This window comes from Neodiprion pinetum, chromosome 6 (assembly GCF_021155775.2).
Source record: "Neodiprion pinetum isolate iyNeoPine1 chromosome 6, iyNeoPine1.2, whole genome shotgun sequence".
Taxonomy (NCBI): domain Eukaryota; kingdom Metazoa; phylum Arthropoda; class Insecta; order Hymenoptera; family Diprionidae; genus Neodiprion; species Neodiprion pinetum.
This window is the reverse complement of record NC_060237.1, coordinates 31333783-31354067: the sequence shown is the minus strand read 5'-3', so window position 1 is coordinate 31354067 and position 20285 is coordinate 31333783. Positions and strand designations below refer to the sequence as shown.

Below are 20285 nucleotides of genomic sequence, written 5' to 3'. Positions count from 1 at the left end.
TACTGATTGTTCGTTTATTCTGTTACAGGTTACATAAAATAGAGACAATCCAATATCATGCAGCTTATATTGTATATTGCAGTGGCGTGTTGCACTCATTCGCAGGCCGAAACCTTAGCTGCATTTCAAAACTGAGATAATATTTATCTCAGTTACAGTTTTCTGTTACAGTTTCTTTCATATTCACTTAATGACAATGTATATTGCATACTCATATAGGTACACCCGTAAGATTCAGATTTCTTACGTAATGCTCAATCAAATTTTTGCAGTCCTCTTTATCTTTCACTTTAATTCTGATTGTTAATTTGTGAAATTACTACACAGTGACACACAAACATTTGTATTTCAATAAGGCATGTTAAATAGATAAAAATTTTTAGCTGTGAATTTGTCATTTTTCTTCTCCACCTTTTCGAAATCCCTCTCCAAATTCCATGCATATCGGCCTTAACTTCTAATCCGTTGTTCATAGGATAAACCGGGCTTTTTTCCAATTTCTGAGGACAAATCGGACCCTGGGAAACGCAAAATAAATATGTAAAACAGCAAAGGATCAACAGCTCAAGAAATGATAAGAAATTTCCACGTTTTTCGGCTGTACCACTTTCTCCGCTGCGCGCAGCGTATTCCATAGAGCTTGTCTATACGCTCCATGAATAGCTGTTCGAGATATATGACAATAATCTAATTCATTCTCATCATACTAGAATCGTAATACATGTCATTCATTGAAATGAATCATATGGCGATATCTGTTTTATCGTTGTTTATTGTTCAGAAGTAAGGCCCTGGACGCACGGTAATATTTTCAGTACGGACTATGCGGTAATAAACGCAGGCAAAGATTTATTAATTATCCACGAGTTCACGATTCTGGAATAATGAGAATGAATTTTGGACGTTATTTTCATGCCTCGCAAAACTGCTACCGTTTTATTCGATTCCCTTCTCCCTGATTCAATTTCTCCGTTCGTTCACACTTCCAATCAACAATTCTACATGTTTCAATTTTTACAATAATAAACGCAATCGAGAACCACTGACTCAACCACGTAGTTTAGTCTCGCGGCATTTTGCCTTTGCGTCAATCTGGAACCCGTGAAAATCCAGCCTAATGATCAACGAATTAGCTGTAATTGTCGCTAAATTATAGAGTACGTAGTATAGGCATGTAATAAGCGCATGCTTATTTCATTATGACCAGAACAATGTTAATAAATCTATTCCAAGTTGATAAGATGATTGATTGATCTTGTGTACGCTTCGTTGCAAATCTTTGGTACCATTGTTGCGCATACGCCTCATTCGTTGTAAATATACTTATAAAAATATAACAATTTCCCTACTTATAATACCTACGCTGCAATTTTCATTAGCTGCTAGACTGTACACACTTATGTGATACGCTATTTTACAATATTCTATCATACAAAATATACGTAGACTCTCTACTTTATACATTAAAATCTGACATCTAGTTTGTAACTTGTCTTAGCTTTTCTGGTAGTAGTATGTAATCTACAACCCTTCAACTGCTAGATATAAATCAAACAACGAAAAATATCTCGCTTTGAAACGAAATTCTTCCACGTTCATGTCATTCTAATCATAATCGCCTTTTTGTTTTCGAATTTGTCAAACTTCAGTCCTCAAATCTTATTTTCGTGATTTTATTAAAGTTGTAAGAACACAATTTGCAATCAAGTACTGACCGATCGCTTTTTTTTTAAAAGATAACTTTGAATGAATTCAACGAATCGTCGTATGTAGACCCTAAGATTCCAAGCGTTGCCGTGCCGATATCGCCAACGGTCAGCAGTCACAACGTAATGAGGTTCATCAGGGCCCAAGATTATTCATGCGTCCTGGAGAGGAAGTGACTCGTGCACGAATGTTCGTGTCCCATTTTCAGCAAAATCGGAGGCCGCGTGACCGTCACCATGCAGGATCCACTTTGTCGTCAGAAGACCGTCAACACCGACAGGGCCTCGAGCGTGAATGCGTGCCGTGGAAATGCCGACCTGCAGTATTGAAAATGGGCATGGTAATTAAATACTACCGTGATAAAGATCAAGACAATATTATAAATGTGCACGTTTTTTCACGAGCATATAATTACGTAGGCGGATATATTTCTGTACGAACCTCTGCGCCTAAGCCGAATCTGAAGCCATCCGCGAATCTGCTGCTGGCATTGTGGAAGACGCAAGCGCTATCAACCTGACGCTGGAAGTGCGCCGCACTCCGACTGTCCTCCGTGACGATAACTTCGGTGTGACTACTGCCGTATCGGTGAATGTGGTTTATAGCTTCTTCCAAGTCCGAAACAACCTCGATGGTGCACTCGAGGGCACCGTATTCCGTCTTCATGCTCTTTGCAGCCGGTGGACCAAACGTCAGCTGCTGCCGAAGCCTCGGCCCCGAGTTGATCTTGACCTATAGGTACATCGTTGAGTTTAGAAAAATCCAACAAAATCATGGAGGATTTTAGATGAACTTCAGGGGAAGCAAACTCGTTTACTCACTCCTTCCTTTTGGAGCATGTTGCAAACATCAGCGAAGAATGTGCCATTTAAGTGCTCCTCGTGTATCAGGAGCGTTTCCATAGCATTGCAGGCCGCCGGATAGTCGCACTTGGAGTCACGAACTATCTTCAACGCTTTTTCAATGTCGGCATCCTTGTCAACGTACACGTGGCATATCCCTTCAGCGTGTCCCAGAACTGGAATGTGCTTAGACTGTTCCTGGATGCTTCTGACAAGCTCGGAACTCCCCCTGGGAATAATGAGATCAATATGCTTTTCCATGGAGAGAAGGTCGCCTATTTCCTCACGGGTTGAAACCAGAGAAATCGCGTTCGACGCCCCGACAGTGTTTAAGGCCTCCTTGACGAGCTCTATGAGGTACTTGTTGCTGTGAGCCGCCTCTTTCCCACCTTTGAGTAGCAGCCCGTTCGCACTAGACATCGCTAGAGCTGCGACTTGCGGTAAACTGTCAGGTCGTGATTCGAATATGACAAGGAGAACACCAATAGGGACAGTGATCTGTTTCAATTCCAGTCCTTCGGCAAGCTTGGTTCTCCGCAAAACCCTACCAACGTTCTGATGGGAGCTGTCGGCTATCTGACGTAGACCGGCGCTCAACGATTTCAACTTTGATGGTGTCAGGGACAGTCGCGAGAGCAACGGTTTCGCCACCCCGGACTTTTGCGCCTCTTCCAAGTCTTTGTTATTCGCATCCAATATGTCACCTTGCCTTGACTCGAGCAGATTTGCCAGAGTATTTATAGCGCTGGCTCTTTCCTCCGGGCGCAGAGACTGCATGACTCGACTTCCAGTCCGGGCTGGAAGATGAGTAGGTATAACATGATAGAACGTGATGGAAAGAGCGAATAGTAATTGCGAACGCGCAGTTAAAAGAGACCGCCATGAGACTTACCGTTTTCCGCGACGACTTCGACAGGCGCCGACGGTCCGCTGGTGTCCGTGAAAAAGGTGCCGATCTTCCGACCCGCCATTATACTCTTGATCGCTTTCTCCTGCGTCCCGTTGCATATTACCACCGAAACGCCCCGGTCCAGCGCCCACGTCGCCGCGTTTACCTTGGAGTCCATGCCACCGGTTCCGACCTTGGACTTCTGTCCGAATTTAATATTGCCCCTCTGGTCGGAACTGAAGGTACGCAGCAGTTTAGCACCGTCTTGCCATGGTGGTAGATTATAAATTCCATCCACGTCGCTCATCAGGATCAAAAGATCCGCTTGTACCTCCGCCGCCAACATCGCCGCCAGGGAATCATTGTCCTTGATCGAGATCCCTCTCCGACCTCCGGAGCCGGCGACCTCCTCGTCGGCTTGAGGCGGCGGAGAAACGGCATCGTTCGTATTTATAATCGGCACTATGTTCAGACTGATCAGCTCGCTAAGTGTGCTGAAAAGATTCTTGCGAGTCTCTTCGTTGTAAAAATCGGGCTTGGTAACGAGTACTTGAGCCAGCTTCACTCCGTATTGTGCGAACATGGCATCGTAGAGGGACATTAGCCCGGACTGTCCGACTGCAGCAGCCGCTCGAGGCTCCAGCAGCGTACCTGAAAGAGGCGAACTTGATTGCCGGAATCTCCGCGGAGACTTATAGCTATTTGTAGAAAAAACATCTGGAGATCACAAGTGTCTCACAATCAGACCATAAAGCGATGTTCATGTACAGGCCAGGATTTCCGCTTACCGAAAATCAAAAAACTATTTCATCCTGGTCTATAAATGAGGTAAGTGTATGAAATATGAATAAGTACGTTGTGTGGTCTCAGAGATGCAAAGAAATGAAATCTGCGTATACTGTACGATTGCTCAAGCGAATGTCGAATTCCCTCGTTTCTGACGTCACATAATTCAGTATATTTGTTCCTACTCCACTGCTCCGTCATATAGGTCAAATACTACATCACATAGAGTCGACAAGCTTGTTTAAGATCTGATTCAATTGTACAGTAGACGCAGTTTTTATAGCACGACTGTGGTCAACATCTGTAAGTCTATGGCACACACGTGCCATGGCTCAATTACGGGCTTAAAAATATTCTTGTAAATACATAAGGTAATGCGTTTGCCCTCTGCGAGTTAAAAAAAAAACTGCTTTCGTTAGTTTTTGGTCAGATTTCTGTTCTCTTAACTAACCCTGTCAGCTTCTATCGTTTATTGTACAAGTACTTCTTATCATCGTGATTCGATCTGATAATATTTAAGATCCCACATTGGTAACAGTCATAGATAATTCCTGTCGGTTCTCTATCAGCAACCAACAGCTCTGCATAAATATTTATCACTTGATTCAATGGTATCCGATTTAACTGTAATTGGTTTTTCTAAGGTTCTATTGCTTTTCGACGGATCTCAAACCACGTCTAGCTGGAAAATAAGTAGTAATTCATATCAGCTGTTAATGCTCGTCAACTTCAGCATACGTATCGTATGAACGCGACAGAAGAGGAACAATAAATTGACCAGGACTAATGATAAGAATGAGTACCCTGATATCGTCTCGCACACATTAGTCATTTTATGTCAAACCGCACAGTCTCGAAACAATCAGCTTTTCAAAATTTTATTAAAGTTCGTGAATAGGTACCTACATTGTCTTTGAGCCAAACGAATTCCCACAGTTTTTTCGATTTAGTATCGATATTTGCGATTAGAAAAAAAAAAAAAAAAAAAAATGGCAAAACAATCGCGCACGGTAACGTACAACCTCTCATAACTCCGGATATATTCATCGTAGAGGATTCGGATGAAGATCATTCTGAGGCTAATAAAAATGCACTCCAACGTGTGTACACCAGCTACCCTTTCCTCAGAATCAAACATGTTCTTTCATTGGTATAAATATTAAAGTAGATATTTCACCATAATCTTCACTACCAAAAATTCTGAAAAAAAATTCCAGCTTGTTCCTCGTACAATTTACAATAGAACCTGAAATTTCGACGATGAAGAATTTCATTAGCTTCAAAGTGAGCTCCATCCGGAAACTGCAAGATAAATAGGTCCGGAGACATGTGTGTTTAAATATCATCGTGCGCAATTGTTTTGCTGTTTTTATTGGCGACCCCGTGTAACTCCAAAAATACCGACACTCAAAAATCCAAGAAAATTAGAGGAATCCTCTCGAGGCAAAGACAACATATTGAAATTTGGATATATCGATATAAATTTAACCCCAAAAGCGTGCAGCTAATTGACGTGGGATGACTGACATATATGATTATATCGCTTCTATTAATGCTTGATTGTTCAAAGTTCGGAAAATTGGAATGTATAACGCATTGTATGCACGAAACTTACGCTAAGTCCCTTAATTAAGGAACATGAGAAATTGCTTGGATTCCTAATCAATTGTCATCTATCCCATACCCACCTTATCTCGTTGGTTTACCATCATCACGTATAAATTGTGTATCGAATATTTCTTTCATCGTAGCTATTGTATTGACAGTTACTGACGTCAGCGCAATGGAACTGACCGGGGCATGATAAGAGAAAACAAAGAGAGGAAAAAATAAAAGTAGATGGTACCTGCGTGCTCCCGAGTGTGATCTGCGGGACTCAACGTCTCGCGCATCGAGAGGGACATGAGAAGTTCCTGGGTCAGCTTTTGCTTTCCGAAAGCTACAGCTCCACTGGTTACCATGATGCACTCACGTCCCTCATTCTGACACTCAGCTACTTGTTCGACGATCGAAGCCAGGCGACCTAGAGCCAGGCCATGCTCGTCTTCTCGAGTTATTACCGCACTTCCCAACTTGACGACCAAACGTCGCGCGTATTTCAACTGGCTACGGTCCGTGAACGTTGCTCTTCTCGGCCTGTCCGAAGTCTGAAGAGCTCGTCGCATGCCCGCAATCTGACTACCCTGTATCGACAATTTGTATTTGACTTATATTGCGCATGAAAATCTGACATAAATAAATCATTCTAAGTGCAAGTTTGTATCTGTGGTTTCTTTGGGATGTAGCACAGAATCTCCCAACGGAGGTGAGATGCTGTTATGAATTTTTATCATGGACCCTCGGTGAATAAGCATCTAAGCAGAAAAATGTTATTCGAAGTATTTAAAGACGACGAAGATTTGATATTATCCGTCAAAGCAGCGAATTATGCTCGTAGAGCACCAGTGATTGACTTTCAGCCTTGGTCTCGTGCAACCGTGCTCCCTCTACTTCGACAAATGAATCTATTGTGATACAACCGTTTCTTGAGCTCCATTTCAATACTTCGATTCTCCAAAAAGGGTTACTTACGGGTTGAGCATGTGATAACCACAACCCCGTCGAAGATGAGGCCAGACGAGTGTAGCGATACTTCATGGGACTGAGTGCCGCCCTCGCGATCCTGGTTAAGCGACCCGTGTACATTTTCCTGATGTGGATTTGTGCAGATGATATTATTAGTGCCCTATGCAACAGTTTGTAATGCGAACCTCACAATATGCACGAGTCGATAGCGGCACCAAACAACAACGGACTGAAGAACAACTCCGCGCTCTGAAATCTCTCCGCGGAGCGAATCTTGCGGCAAAACTTTCCGCTATCGGTGAAGACAGACTAGTGTCACACTAGAAGGAGGGGAGGGATATATCGATGCATGATTCTTCTTTCTCTTTCCGTATCTTAGTCCGCCTATCTCTGTCTGATTGGTTCACCCTCCCCCGCTCCTATACAGACATATATACACACACACATATATATATACATATATATACTTCGTAAAGGGAACTTGGACAGATGTGCAAGGGCGCGCAAAGTCCGGACATGCTTTTCTGCAGTAAAACGAGTGACGCCAAGGGTCACGGCCTTTGATCCCGGCAAAATAAGCTTAGGCGGTCGATGTGCGTTATCTGCACTGTAGCACTTACATGTACGGTAAACTTTTTGAACGGTCAACTATGAGCTGGCTTACTCATTTGCATGCGGTAGCTTACTCATAATCAGCTGCTGCTTCCAGGTATATGCGGTAGACGAACAAATTAGGGAAGGATTCCCCTCGGAAAGACCTCTAGCGGGTCGGATACCTATCCGATTTTCGGTTGGTGTCTCTTGGAACTGGTGAATCATTCTGGAAAACAATGAGCAACAACAGGGAACACTATACGCTGCGCTTGTATCGTATAGAGGATAGAAATGCCATTACTTGTGATACGGAAGTTATCATTGTAGTGTTTTGCTGAATATTATATTGGTAGAAATTCTTGAATAAAGCATGTCTTATTAAAACCTAACAAGACTGATCGAAATTTCCTTCGACTAGCGATTCAAACCGACTATCGTTTTAGGAAAATTGACTGCGGTAGCAATTGTGGCTACTTTGTTCCCACAACACCTCTAATCATATTCTATTAGTTTAACCCTGAGCAAATGGGTTCGGTGATTTTGATATTCTCCTGCGGCCGAGATTTTAATGTAACATCTTTCAAGTTCTTTACCGACCGTCGTTCGTTATCTGCATATACTCTTGAGCTAAAGTTTCCATCAAATATCTGTCAGATATGAAACTTTTTACGACCAGCAGACAAAAAATACGAGGGTATTTAATCTTCGTGGAAAGTAAAAGTCATTGGACAACCGGCATGACATTCACATCGTGTTAATAATTCTACTAAATTATTAGCACTTGTCCAGACGCTTTTCGTTCATAGAATTCTGTAGCGGTGTAGCAAACGTATGAACTTCGTCCGACCTTTTCAAGACGAGGCCAAAGAGGAGAAGTGGGTTTAATTTTAATCACTACGAACCAATATATCGCACATCTATTAAATACGATGCAAAATTATTACAAATTAAACCACGAGCTCGACGATAAAATCAATTACCATGCGGTATTTTCTTGATATTAGAGTAAAATCATTGCCAGATAATGAAACAAATGTAAAGTTTGTTCGATGTACAGGGTCATTTATAATTAGTTCTGCTGAACGCTGGTCGTTCAGTGAGAGCGAACCGCTTAACGCGAGCGCTGGATAAAATGATTGCATACGTCACACTTTGTGAAGATTAGAGACCCCCCCCCCCCCTCCCCCTGTAACAGTTAATTGCTTACTGGAACCCCCTAAAATAATATGTAACGTAAATGCTGGCCCCCTTTGCCTTGCCGAAAATATTTCAGACCCATAGAACGGACGTAAAAAAAATCAGTCCCTAGCCTCGGACCATTGAAAACCTCATATCCACACAATATCAAACGTCACGTTCATCTGCACCCCCTCCCCGCGCTTATCTTATGCTGATATCATTTTCCCCCTCCCCCCAACACGAGATACGTATTTTGAATAGTCTCCAACTGTAAATAAATAGCTCTGCAGTGTGTTCTGTATTACTTCACTCCGATTAAAATTGCATCTACCAGAAGCAATGATAAACACAATTAATGCAAGTGCATTTAATTACGTAATCAAATATTTCAACCTTGACACGGTGGTCTTGCAGTCGGTGAGCATCCATGCTTCACATCCTATAACTTATAAATACTGATCAACATTTTAATTGCAGTAACTCGGTTGGGTTTAACCTTTGTTCGTATAATAATTTGAAGTTTATACATGTTGAGAATGTAGAAAATTTATTGATTCGTGACCAAATGTTGCTTGATATAAACTGCAGACTGTCGCTGTAGCATAACCCTATGCATTATATGCACATATACCATTTCCCATAGGATGGACTCTGAGCTTTTCTTCCCATATTTAATTCATGTATACCTTATACCCCTGGACGTACAACATCAGTCCTTTTCTCAAACAAGTATAGTACCGAGGAAGCACTACGCGGGGCCGTATAAGTACGTGACGAAAACCATACGGCCATGAGGCCTCGGACTGAGCAAAAAGCTGTAGGTACAACTCGGGGTGCGAAAGAAGTGCGTATTTTGATGCGCACAACATTTCCCATTTCAGCCAATAGGCGATTTTTCAGAAAACACAACTAACGCAGCGCCGAGTCGAATGCGTAAAGGGCCTGGGGCTACACACATATTTCGGGGCTCTGCGTGGGAATAACGTCTTTGCAAATAGACGAAAATTTAATGAATACATCAAACGAGCATTGGAATTAAACATGGTACGATGGAGATTGAAAAAATAGAAATTATTTGTGAGATAATACTGTTTACGCATTTGTATTTTTAGCACGTTTTTTTATATTATTATAATAGTATTCGAGTGACCAGAACATCAGAGATCAGAGATCATAAAAATAACGATCAAAGCATCAACGACTATCAGAAAAACTTAAGATTCGTTGCCTACAAGGTTTTCCTTCGAATTTTTGCGCTAGCGAAATCTTCAACGATTTTAGTGTGATCGATACTGTTTAGGACAGCACTTTCCACGCAGCGAATAGATCGATAGTCATGATAGTCTATCATTCTGCATACAATCTCTGTATTTATTCTTTATAAAATCGGGTTTCGAAAAGGTACTTTCTGATTCACCATTTGCAATGGAAGTTCACAAATATAATCTTAAAATGACAAACGTATTTGAAAAAAGAGACATTAAATCCGTATCGATTATCATTTTAGATAAATTTTCGGGCTACCGTTCGGTGTTCCGCAATGCTTCCGCTTTCACAAACGATTGGAAAAAATCAAGCTCATAAATCCGTGCCTGGTCTAACGTCAATTTGATTTTGAAATATATCATAATACAGTTGATGAGTAACGGGGATGAATAAACGTGGGAAGATCAAAATATAGAAGAATTAACTTAAAGACAGGCTGAAGGAAGAATTTTTAAAATTGGTGGAACAGTGTTCGAGTTATTTGCCCGCATACTTTAAACTTATACTGCAAACAATTTGGCATACTTATAAATAGTACATAAGCTACGATAGCTGACGGACAGGCGGACAGGCGAACGGGTCGTGTTGGAGGGTGAAATCAAGATTGCCTACATTCAGGCGCAATTTTATGTTCAATTGTATTGTGCAACTCCAACTTGGCGGATTAGAATGGAACAAAGTGCGGATCGCTTCAAAGAGTTTCTTTTGGCTCAACAATGAAAGGTTGATATTTAAATCGGATCAGTCGTTTTCACACCGAGTCGGAAGAATACCGAGCATCCTGTATTTTTATGAATAGTATGCTTATAGGTGGGCAAGGCAAATGTATGGGGGTACATCGCAAATAGGTTTTTACAATTGTACCAATCATCAATCATAGCCATTTTGAGGAGCATGATATTCGTGGAATTTCGCCAGCACACGAGGTGACAACATTTTGACTGGATGTAACAGAGTGGTCCACACGCGCGTATGCAATGCCTGGCGATTACTGTTTCCATGTGAGCGGGTGCCCGTGTGAATGCGCGGCGTGAACACGCATGTTCCATTTCCGAGAGTGCAGCTCATTTTCTTTTTTTCCGAGAGGGGTGGCCTGCAAGTTTGGATGGCGCGTGAAAAAAATATTGGGATACAACGAAACTAACGTCAGCTGTATACCGAATGGTGGGAGGGTAAGAATAAAGAACGTCGTTACAAATGATCCGGGGATGAATATAAGAAAAATTACCAACGATAAGAAAACGTGTTTCGAATCCGATGCGATGATTCTTCATCCGAAAACACTCGGCGACATTCTTTCCAACTCTTTGCGTCTGTGTATGCGTATAAATACCTGTATAGGTAATTCCATGCGAACCCAACCAATGTCCGACCCTCGAAATTTTTGACTCTGCTAAAAAATTTGTCTGCAATTATTGCAACTCTGAAACGGTACCTTGCATTTTTTTAGCTTTTTTATTCAAGCGATCCATTATTTATAAATATTGAGAGTGATTTTAAGAATGAATTTTTTTTAAATTCTGGAAAAATTCTCCAAAGCCATGAGCCTCGTGAGACCGTGAGCCCGATTTTGAAATGTTTTGCATGGAAAAACAGTTTCTAATAATTTTTTGAGAATTTCAATAACGGTCCTTTTCGAAATTACTTAAAATATTTATAAACAAGTGAGCAGTTGAGAAAAAAAAATCTAAAAAAATTCGGATTATTGTTTCAGAGTTGAGACAATTGCCGAAAAAATTTTAAACGCAATCGGAAATGGTGAGGGTCAGACGTTGGTTGGGTTCGCGTGGAATTCCCCATACATATTAGGTACACGTTGAGAAATTTGTTTAAATATACTTGGATATGAAAATAAGCTGGAGGATGAAATATGCTCTCAAAGTGGAAACGGCGGGATCCCGTGATTATAGTTGAGGACGAAGACAGATCGAGGCTGGGGTGAGTCGTTGGGGGTTCGGGTCGACGAGTAGGCGCGGGTCCGGGCGAAAGGTGCGCGAAGAAAAGGAACCGGGAGAAGAGGGAAAAAGCAGGGGAGTTTCGCGTTTTGTGGGTTACGACGGAAAGCGTCTGCGCGCCGCTCCGCTCCGCTCTGCAGCTCGACTCTCGGCGACGCGTCTCTTCGACGTCAACGCATCCGGGCTGGCGCAGAACCGGCGCTGGTGCTCAGTGCTTGTCGGACGGCGCTGGGACGGGAGCATGTCGCCGCGCCCTGTACCACCGCATAAAAGATACCAGGTACTGTTTAACTGAGAGGGGCGATAAGTCGCCCCCTAGCTGTCAATCAACCCTCGCGACACGAATCACAATTGCACTTACCGCCCAACCGCGTATCCATGGAGTGTTTAATTGGCCGCGCTCGGTCTTCAGCCTCGACGTCTTTGTCCTCGGATTTGCATCCACCCCACCCCCCCTTCCCGCCCCCTGGTACCCTGGAGGCTTTGTCTGATTTCCAGTTTCGATTTTGGTGAACTGTGTGTTTTTCGCACAATTTTCGGATCTCCCGCGAAGACCGAGTTCAAGTGGAAATTTTTTACTTCAACAATGGACCAGTCGCTGGTACCTGCGGTGTTCGAGTACTCGGGGTGTTCGTCGCATGGGTTACCCTTGCATGTATAATAATCATACACGTTACTGCTGTATCTTCGCTTTTCCTTCGTCGCTACCTTGTACCCAGAGCCAGAGACAGAGTCAATCGCGCGAGTCGACTCCACCGCACGCATTACCAGTAAACATCGAAAATCAACCATCCGGTAATGGACTTCAGGAGCCTAGCTGTTGAAACATTCAGTGCGTTCTAAATATCAATTAATGTGGCTGTTATGCTTATACAGGGGCTTTGCCGGATGGCGGGCTGGTTTCCAATAACGACAGGTGATTTAGGCGACGTGGGAACAAACTTTAATCCTGTCAGGCATTTCGTATCGCGAATTACCGTGTCTTTACGTACTTACTCGAAATTCACCGGGATTAGATACGATGACCCGGATAAACAAAAAAATACGGGTGTGATGATTTATTAGTTTTTGAAACTTTCGGATAATCATCCACGTAGGTATCTCATAGTTAGAAATCGGTCATGCACCAAATCCACAAGTTGTGTATGCCATTGTCAGGTGTATAATGCGTGCACGCCTAGCCGCGTTGCGTTGGGTGAATGAGAAATCGAAGCCTCGAGTAGGTCGTATAATCTGGAGAATCTGGAGAATCTGGAGAATCTTGTGTTTCGAATAATCATCAGTTATTGTACTAATATTAAAGGGGAGGATCGCAACGCTTGCAGAGGCTATATCTGTAGCGCGTTAATTTATGTTCTTTTATTTTCTCTTTTTATCCCCCGCAATTATACCATCTGATGTAATTATAACAGCGTCGAATACCCGGCTGATTTAAATTCAACGTTTCGTTAACAATATGAACGTAACTGACGAAGAAAGAGGGTCAACCGCCTGATCTCGGTCGTTGGAAAACTCTTGAAAACGTTGCACGAGGTAAAGTAAAATTTAATGTCATAAGCAAAGACTTTGTGCTTAAATTATTCCAACCGTCGCGTTGCCGCGCGCGTTTTTGCCACGAGTGTGTTCAGCATATTATACGGTCGAATATTACCCTCTTACCAAAATATTACAGTATAAATATAAGCGTACATCTACATATTATAACAATGCGCATAAATTTTCTTACGCTGATGGTGAGATATGTACAGCAAAAATTTTGCCGGTGTGTGTGAAGTATCGACGCAAGTGTATACGACGGTTTATATTTCATAACACAAATAATTCTAAAGAAATAATACGAATTGGCATTTAATATCGAAAATCAATTTACCGTCCTCTACCGCTGGGTAAATATGTAAAGACATATTACTGTAATATTTATGGATGTAGAGGTGAATATCTCGAGGGTTTGAAGTGGACAAAAAATATTGGAAGAATGTTCGCGCGGGAAGGTAGCTTCGTCAGCATACTTCTCCAAAGTTTTATATCTTATATTTGTTCACGTGTCTAACTCAATGCCAATTTACGTCCCCGAGGTGCCGAGAGGGAGACTCGGAGAGTTAGAGATAGTAGAGTAGAGAGAGAAAGATGTTTTCCTTTTATCCACAGCAATATTGGATCAGATGTCGAATCAGAGCAGATATACGTAACACAATGGAAAAAAAACTAAAATAAAGATCTGCAATGAAAGGAGTACTACAAAGAAAATAATGAAATAGAATAAATTACAAAGTCGTAGCAGTTTAGACAGCGATACTTGCAGAGCGAAATAAATAACTGAGATCAAAAAATTTAACATGATTTAACAAAGCTTAAGCCTAACTAAGCTAATGATAATTAAAGTACGGTAGAGATTAAGTAAGCCCAGGCCGAGAGAAAGAGAGAAATAGAGAACTGAAAGGAGAGTGATGTACGCGCTTGCCTCTGACAAGTACTCATACATACGTATGAAGCGATATCATATTTTTGCGCTGCGCTGGGGGTAAAAGAAGCGAAAATAACACATCGTCGGACCGAAAACGGTATTAGTATATGTATTTGTAACGCGTAATTGAGAAATGCTATGAAAGAAACTCTTCCTCAACATTTTTCAAAATATTAGACATTCTCGGAAAACGGCTTGTACGTGCTCTCTTTGAAAAAAAGCGCGGTGTGCATTAGGCGGAGCAACCTCCCCCCCCCCCCCCCCCCCACAACGTCGTCGCACAATGTACTACGACACCAACATCGGGTATCGCAGGCCTGAAACGCGCCTAATTAGTACGACCCCCTAATGAAACGTTAGAAGCTGAAGTATATTTGTATAATGTTTGTTGAAGAGAGAAAGAGAAATGTCTCTACGTGTTGTGCAGGAGGACGCACAGAAGGGATGAACGCGAGCGGAGTCGGAGGGCCCGGGGGTCCCCTGGGGGATGATTTCGAGAGTAATTGCCCGGAAGAAACGGAATCCGGCGTCCCCCTACCGCCGTGGGAAGCGGCAGCGGCGTCGGTCACCCTGGGCTTCCTCGTCCTGGCAACGGTCCTCGGTAACGCTCTCGTTATCCTGAGCGTATTCACCTACCGGCCGCTACGAATCGTCCAAAACTTCTTCATCGTGTCTCTGGCCGTGGCCGACCTGGCGGTGGCCCTCCTAGTCATGCCGTTCAACGTCGCCTACCTCCTCCTCGGCAAGTGGGTGTTCGGAATCCACCTCTGCAAGCTCTGGCTGACCTGCGACGTGCTCTGCTGCACGGCGAGCATACTGAACCTCTGCGCCATCGCCCTCGATCGTTACTGGGCTATAACGGACCCGATAAACTATGCCCAGAAACGCACCCTGAAACGGGTCCTCGCGACGATCGCCTTCGTCTGGATATTCTCGGGGGCGATAAGCTCCCCCCCCTTGGCCGGATGGAACGACTGGCCCGAGGAACTCGAGCCCGGCACTCCGTGTCAGCTGACCCGCAGACAGGGGTACGTCATCTACTCCTCCCTCGGCTCGTTCTTCCTGCCTCTACTCCTGATGAGCCTCGTCTACCTCGAGATATTCCTCGCGACGAGGAAGCGACTCCGGGAGAGAGCGAGGCAGAGCAGGCTCGGCGCCGTCGCCTCGACGAGGCATCGTTGCACCGACGACGATCCCGAGGAGTCGGTCAGCTCCGAGACTAACCACAACGAGAGGTCGACGCCGCGCTCCCAGGCGAAGCCCTCCCTCATCGAGGACGGGCCGACGACCATGACGGTCACCCTCGGAGGGGCGACGTCGACGACGACAGCGATCGCGCCCTCGACCACGGTGTACCAGTTCATCGAGGAACGTCAGAGGATCTCGCTCTCGAAGGAGCGCCGCGCCGCCAGGACACTCGGTGTCATTATGGGTGTTTTCGTCGTATGTTGGCTACCCTTCTTCCTTATGTACGTTATCGTCCCGTTCTGCTCGAGCTGCTGCCCCACCGAGAGAATGGTCTACTTCATTACGTGGCTCGGATACGTTAACAGCGCTCTAAACCCCCTCATATACACGATATTCAATCTCGACTACCGGAGGGCGTTCAGGCGGCTCCTTCATATCCGTTGAAGCTCGACCCACTCGTTTCGAATCCATTCTGACGACTAAAGGACGCGATAAATTTAAACGAATATTGTAGGTAGCACCATCCGTGCCGCTGCGAGACGGTGCGTCCGAGATATTGATTATGACTTGTTACTTCCCCTAAAGTGATTCGCCGCTTCGTCGATGTCATTCACTTTTTGTGTACCTATACTTTTCTCCGCTTACAGAGGTCCCCCCCGCCATGTATCTCGAGGGCGCGTACAATTATGGAGATTTTTCTTCAATCAACAGGCGTAGACTCGTTCAACATTTTGCAAAGACAAAAAAAACCGAAGGAGTGGTTAATGTTGGTTTTTTTTTGATTTTTTTTTTTTTTCTTTTTTGGATCGAAAATCTCGTCTCTCGAGATCGTTTCAAGACATTCCTCGGTGTGTCTACATACTTTCCTTATCGGCCAAAGTCAGGGAACGTAAAACGGCTTCAAGATTTTAAGATAACGAATGCACCGATCAGTTTCACCTCCCCGCATACTAAAAGTACTACAGATAGCACCTAAAGTGCACGCTGCCAGCGATATGACTTTGTCCTCTGATTGTCTAGCGCCGTGAAACTTTTTCAATCAGAAATAAAATTTCCGGTGGTTATGTAAGAAATTCATGGAAGTGGGGATTTTATCGGAAACCAGAAGAGAACTTCAATTGGCTTTTTTACGGGAATGGAAAAGAAATTCACCCCGTTTACATTTATCCATTCTCACGGTAACATCTGCTCATCCGTCGACATCGGGAAATTAAACTTGCCGAATGAGATGAAAATAACGATTAAAATAAATAAGTCAGAGTCTCTCGTCAGAAAAGGGGAAGTTTTTGTTTACGTATTCATTAAAAACTTGGAATAGGAATCCAAAAGTAACCCTTCCGGTAATTTTACTTCTTCAACAACGTCTGCTACGTAATACTTAAAACGCAAAATTACTATAAAAATTTGATTTTTCCATACGCTTCTTTGGCTTCGGTCACATTTCAAACCAAGACTCCAAGTTTTCCAAATAAAAAAGGGCCCTCTTGAATTTTTATATTTCACCCGAGTTGCCGGGAAAAATGGAATGATCTGACAAGACGAAGTCAAGAATTAAGAGCTGAGATGCGTCGGAAATTGAGACAGAAAGGTCTGCGGGGCGAAATAAACTTTCCGATTGCCTCGTAACTTGCAAAGGCATCACGTCTAGGGTGGTAATTAATTATTAAATCAGTCGTTTCGTTTGGATAGTGTTTCGACCGAGAATACCAATGATTCGTGTCAGAGTCAATAGCGATTTGCTTGCGGGCGGAATAAATATCGGCGAAGCGAGATATCACTCACTAGGTATACATTTTCATCTCAAGCAAATTATAACGAAGGGTTCAGTGTACCGTAAGTATTGTAAATCAGTAAAACGAAACAAATGAGGTTGAACATTATACGGAGCTATGACCATTCCGGTCAAGGCGCTTGAAAAAAAATTTTACTGAGAACTAGTTGTTACATTTTTAACAAATAATTACAAGTATTAAGGTTGTGATTCGGTATGTATATATAGCCATGTATGTACCGAAACTATATATATATACCAACATATATTATATATCAGAATCCATTTGCTATTACCTAATGGTCTTTAATTATATTCATTACGTACATAAGAAGTACGCGTTCTATTATATACATATTATTATTATTATTATTATTATTATTATTATTATTATTATTATTATTATTATTATTATCACTTTCAGTTTGGTTTTTATTTTTATAAATTGAAAGATAATAACGATAAAGTAGCGAACGCGCGATTAATAATTGATATTAATCAACGCGTCGCTCGTCAAATACCTGACGATTGTCGTGCAAGACAATTATTGTCAGGAGACACTCTTAATAAGGTTGTGATAAGGTTGTGAAAACATTCTTAGCCGCGCTCTGAATGACACAAGATGTTTATTTATAAAACAAACACAATTTAAAACTATGTATACCTATATACATATTATACATATGTATAGATGCATAAAGGCACAGATATGCATATATTAATATGTATATAGGATAGAAATTTTATGTAAAAGATAGTCCAATGCACTAGATGTTGCCCACCGCGTTTGAGACTAGCTGAAATGTTAAAACGCTCAAACGAATGTGTAAGCCCGGAACTCATCGAAAAATTCTCAATTTCCAAAAAGGTGGTCCAATTATTTGTGAGATATGATGAGATGGGAATGAAACGTACTCGTAATTAAAACTTACATATATTTATCATTTAGGTAAGGGTACGTCTTTCTTTGCTAGAATTGGTCGAGTGCGGTACGTTTATTTCTGCGGCGGGCACAGCGCGATGACCGAATTTTTCACCTCCGTTCTATCGACTGCTAGCAAAAGTGATTTTCGTCTAGGCAGAGTTATCGCAGTTACATATACATATATATGCATAACGTGTACCTCGAATTTCTGCGCCAGCAATCTTCGAGTATATATATATATAGCTCAAATTGTTTTCATCCCGAGATTTCTCACTCCCACTGTCAGCGTGAATTAACGATGTACAAATCCGTTGATAACGCGTGTGTGAAACTACTTTACCGTAATATACTAGCAGGTGATTCGCATGAAATGTGTCTCCGCGTTTATGATAACAATTTGTCTTGAAATAAAGCTGTTTTTCATGCAGGCCACGATGCTCGCCATTGTTCGAAGAGAAAAGGGGGACAGATATCTAAAAGATGTGAAAGATGCGATTCCGAGTCGAGAAAAAACCGATAGAGAGCTTTATACTTGAGCTGGAACGAATGGCCGGCTGCGGTCGTGCAACGAAAGAGACAAAAGGCTTATTCTTGGGTATGTCCAGGAGTCAAGGAATAGCCACTCCACGTCAGATACCCCGTTGAGGGTCGTGTAAGCTGTCACTTTCGAGGAAATTGGTCAAACGGCCACCCGCTGCAGCCATGAACTAAAATCTTGACCGTAGAATAGAAGCATCTGCCGAGTAGAATACATTTTATATGTATAAAAATGAAAAAACTACCTAACGGTATGAACGATATCGTGGTTTCACACATGGATGCTCGGTAGAATCCTGATAGTTGATTAAAGAAACAATATGCAGAAAAACCTGCACCCGTGAACGGAATTCCGAAAGAAAAACTCTCGATACGATCCGTTTAAAAAGTTTTTTGGGGCTATATCTCATGGGGTAAAAGACTAGAACACAGCGTTTCAAATCTTTAGTGTGATAATTGAGGAGTACAAAAATCCTACAACTCCATTGATTGAAGAATTGAGAAAATCTTGAGTTGAAAGAACAGAAAAAAAATATATAAAAAAACAATGCTTTACCGGAGTTAAGTTTGTCGTTGTTCCAAAGATAATATAAATAAATATAATAATGTATGCATCGAATGCAATTGCACGCAACAAAGTATATTCCGGCAATCAATCGTATAAACCAATTATTTCAACATTGAGTTTTGAAATAGTTAATTTCTTGGTCAATGCGCATAAAATAGGGATTTCTTGACGGGTGTGAAAGTGCCCCACGAAACGAAGGCGAGTCAAAAATTCTCTATACGCGCACGTGCCACAAATCTTATTTTCTGTGCTATCTCCTGTCGAAGCCTACATAGTAGTCAAGTTGTAATTAACGGAGGTAGCGCTGAAAAATATTTCAATCGCATGGAAAACAGGTATGACAATCAAATTTATCCTGCCGTTTAAAAAGACGCACAAAACTATGCATGCAGTCCATATTACAAGTTTATAGCGACAATTCGCGAGATTCATACGTTTAGACACTGCTATCGAGAGAGAATTGTATAATAATTGCGGTTAAGTTAATCAATGTAATCATTCGGTATTGAAGTACGGAAAATTTTTTTAAATAAGGAAAAAATCAATGATACAACGGGATATCTCCGAGTTTTCTGTTATTTATTTACAAAATGTTAGCGAAGTATAACGAAAATGTGAAAACTTTAAAGCTAGTCTCAAAGATAAGAATATTAAAAACGCGTCGGGTATAATATTAGTTACTAACATTATAACAAGTCTATTACAAGACCTATACTTAGGTTGATTTATTATTGGGCCTGGCTGCCCACTTGAACAAACGCTACATTTGAATAGATGAATACTTTAAAAGAAAAGAAACAAAATATTTAAAAAATATTTTAAAAATTGAAAAAGCAAAAAAAAAATAAATAAATAAATAAATAAAAATAAAAAAAATTAACAAGCAAGTAAATGAATAAATAACTTAATACTCTATTGGTTGTGATTTACAAGTTCATAGCAATACACAAGCTGCGTCTGTTTGTGTAAAAAATATAGAACAACAGCACAAATAACTGAAGCATCGATTAAAGGCTGGACCCTGTGTTGGTCCTAACAGTCGTTGTTTG

At 41.9% G+C, this 20285-nt stretch overlaps 2 protein-coding genes across 3 annotated transcripts; one reads left to right on the top strand and one right to left on the bottom strand.

The window, feature by feature from the left end:
* On the bottom strand, positions 1 to 7100 carry P5CS (Delta[1]-pyrroline-5-carboxylate synthase). The gene is made up of 6 exons (XM_046630900.2): positions 6796 to 7100; positions 6071 to 6407; positions 3442 to 4089; positions 2529 to 3346; positions 2149 to 2439; positions 1 to 2024 (listed from the first exon to the last, which is right to left on the bottom strand). The coding sequence occupies exons 1-6, from the start codon at positions 6907 to 6909 to the stop codon at positions 1860 to 1862; spliced, it is 2373 nt and encodes a 790-aa protein (XP_046486856.1). The 5' UTR covers positions 6910 to 7100; the 3' UTR covers positions 1 to 1859.
* A 4823-nt stretch (positions 7101 to 11923) lies between these two features.
* Positions 11924 to 17552, top strand: LOC124220894 (tyramine receptor). 2 transcript variants are annotated; one of them, XM_046630303.2, is made up of 2 exons: positions 11924 to 12063; positions 14675 to 17552. In XM_046630303.2, exon 2 carries the CDS (start codon positions 14692 to 14694, stop codon positions 15877 to 15879), a length of 1188 nt encoding a protein of 395 aa, XP_046486259.1. In that variant the 5' UTR covers positions 11924 to 12063; positions 14675 to 14691; the 3' UTR covers positions 15880 to 17552. The 2 variants fall into 2 exon arrangements, with proteins under 2 accessions (XP_046486259.1, XP_046486260.1); XM_046630304.2 differs by having other exon boundaries at positions 11945 to 12063; positions 14642 to 17552.
* Positions 17553 to 20285: the final 2733 nt, after the last annotated feature.

Bases quoted from the DNA above. Each gene is read 5' to 3' on its own strand.
- P5CS (XM_046630900.2), bottom strand. From the start codon at position 6,909: ATGTACACGGGTCGCTTAACCAGGATCGCGAGGGCGGCACTCAGTCCC. The intron at 6,408-6,795 runs GTAAGTAACCCT...TTGTCGATACAG, and splicing joins GGTTATCACATGCTCAACCC to GGTAGTCAGATTGCGGGCAT. The intron at 2,440-2,528 runs GTGAGTAAACGA...ATGTACCTATAG, and splicing joins ACATGCTCCAAAAGGAAGGA to GTCAAGATCAACTCGGGGCC.
- LOC124220894 (XM_046630303.2), top strand. From the start codon at position 14,692: ATGAACGCGAGCGGAGTCGGAGGGCCCGGGGGTCCCCTGGGGGATGAT.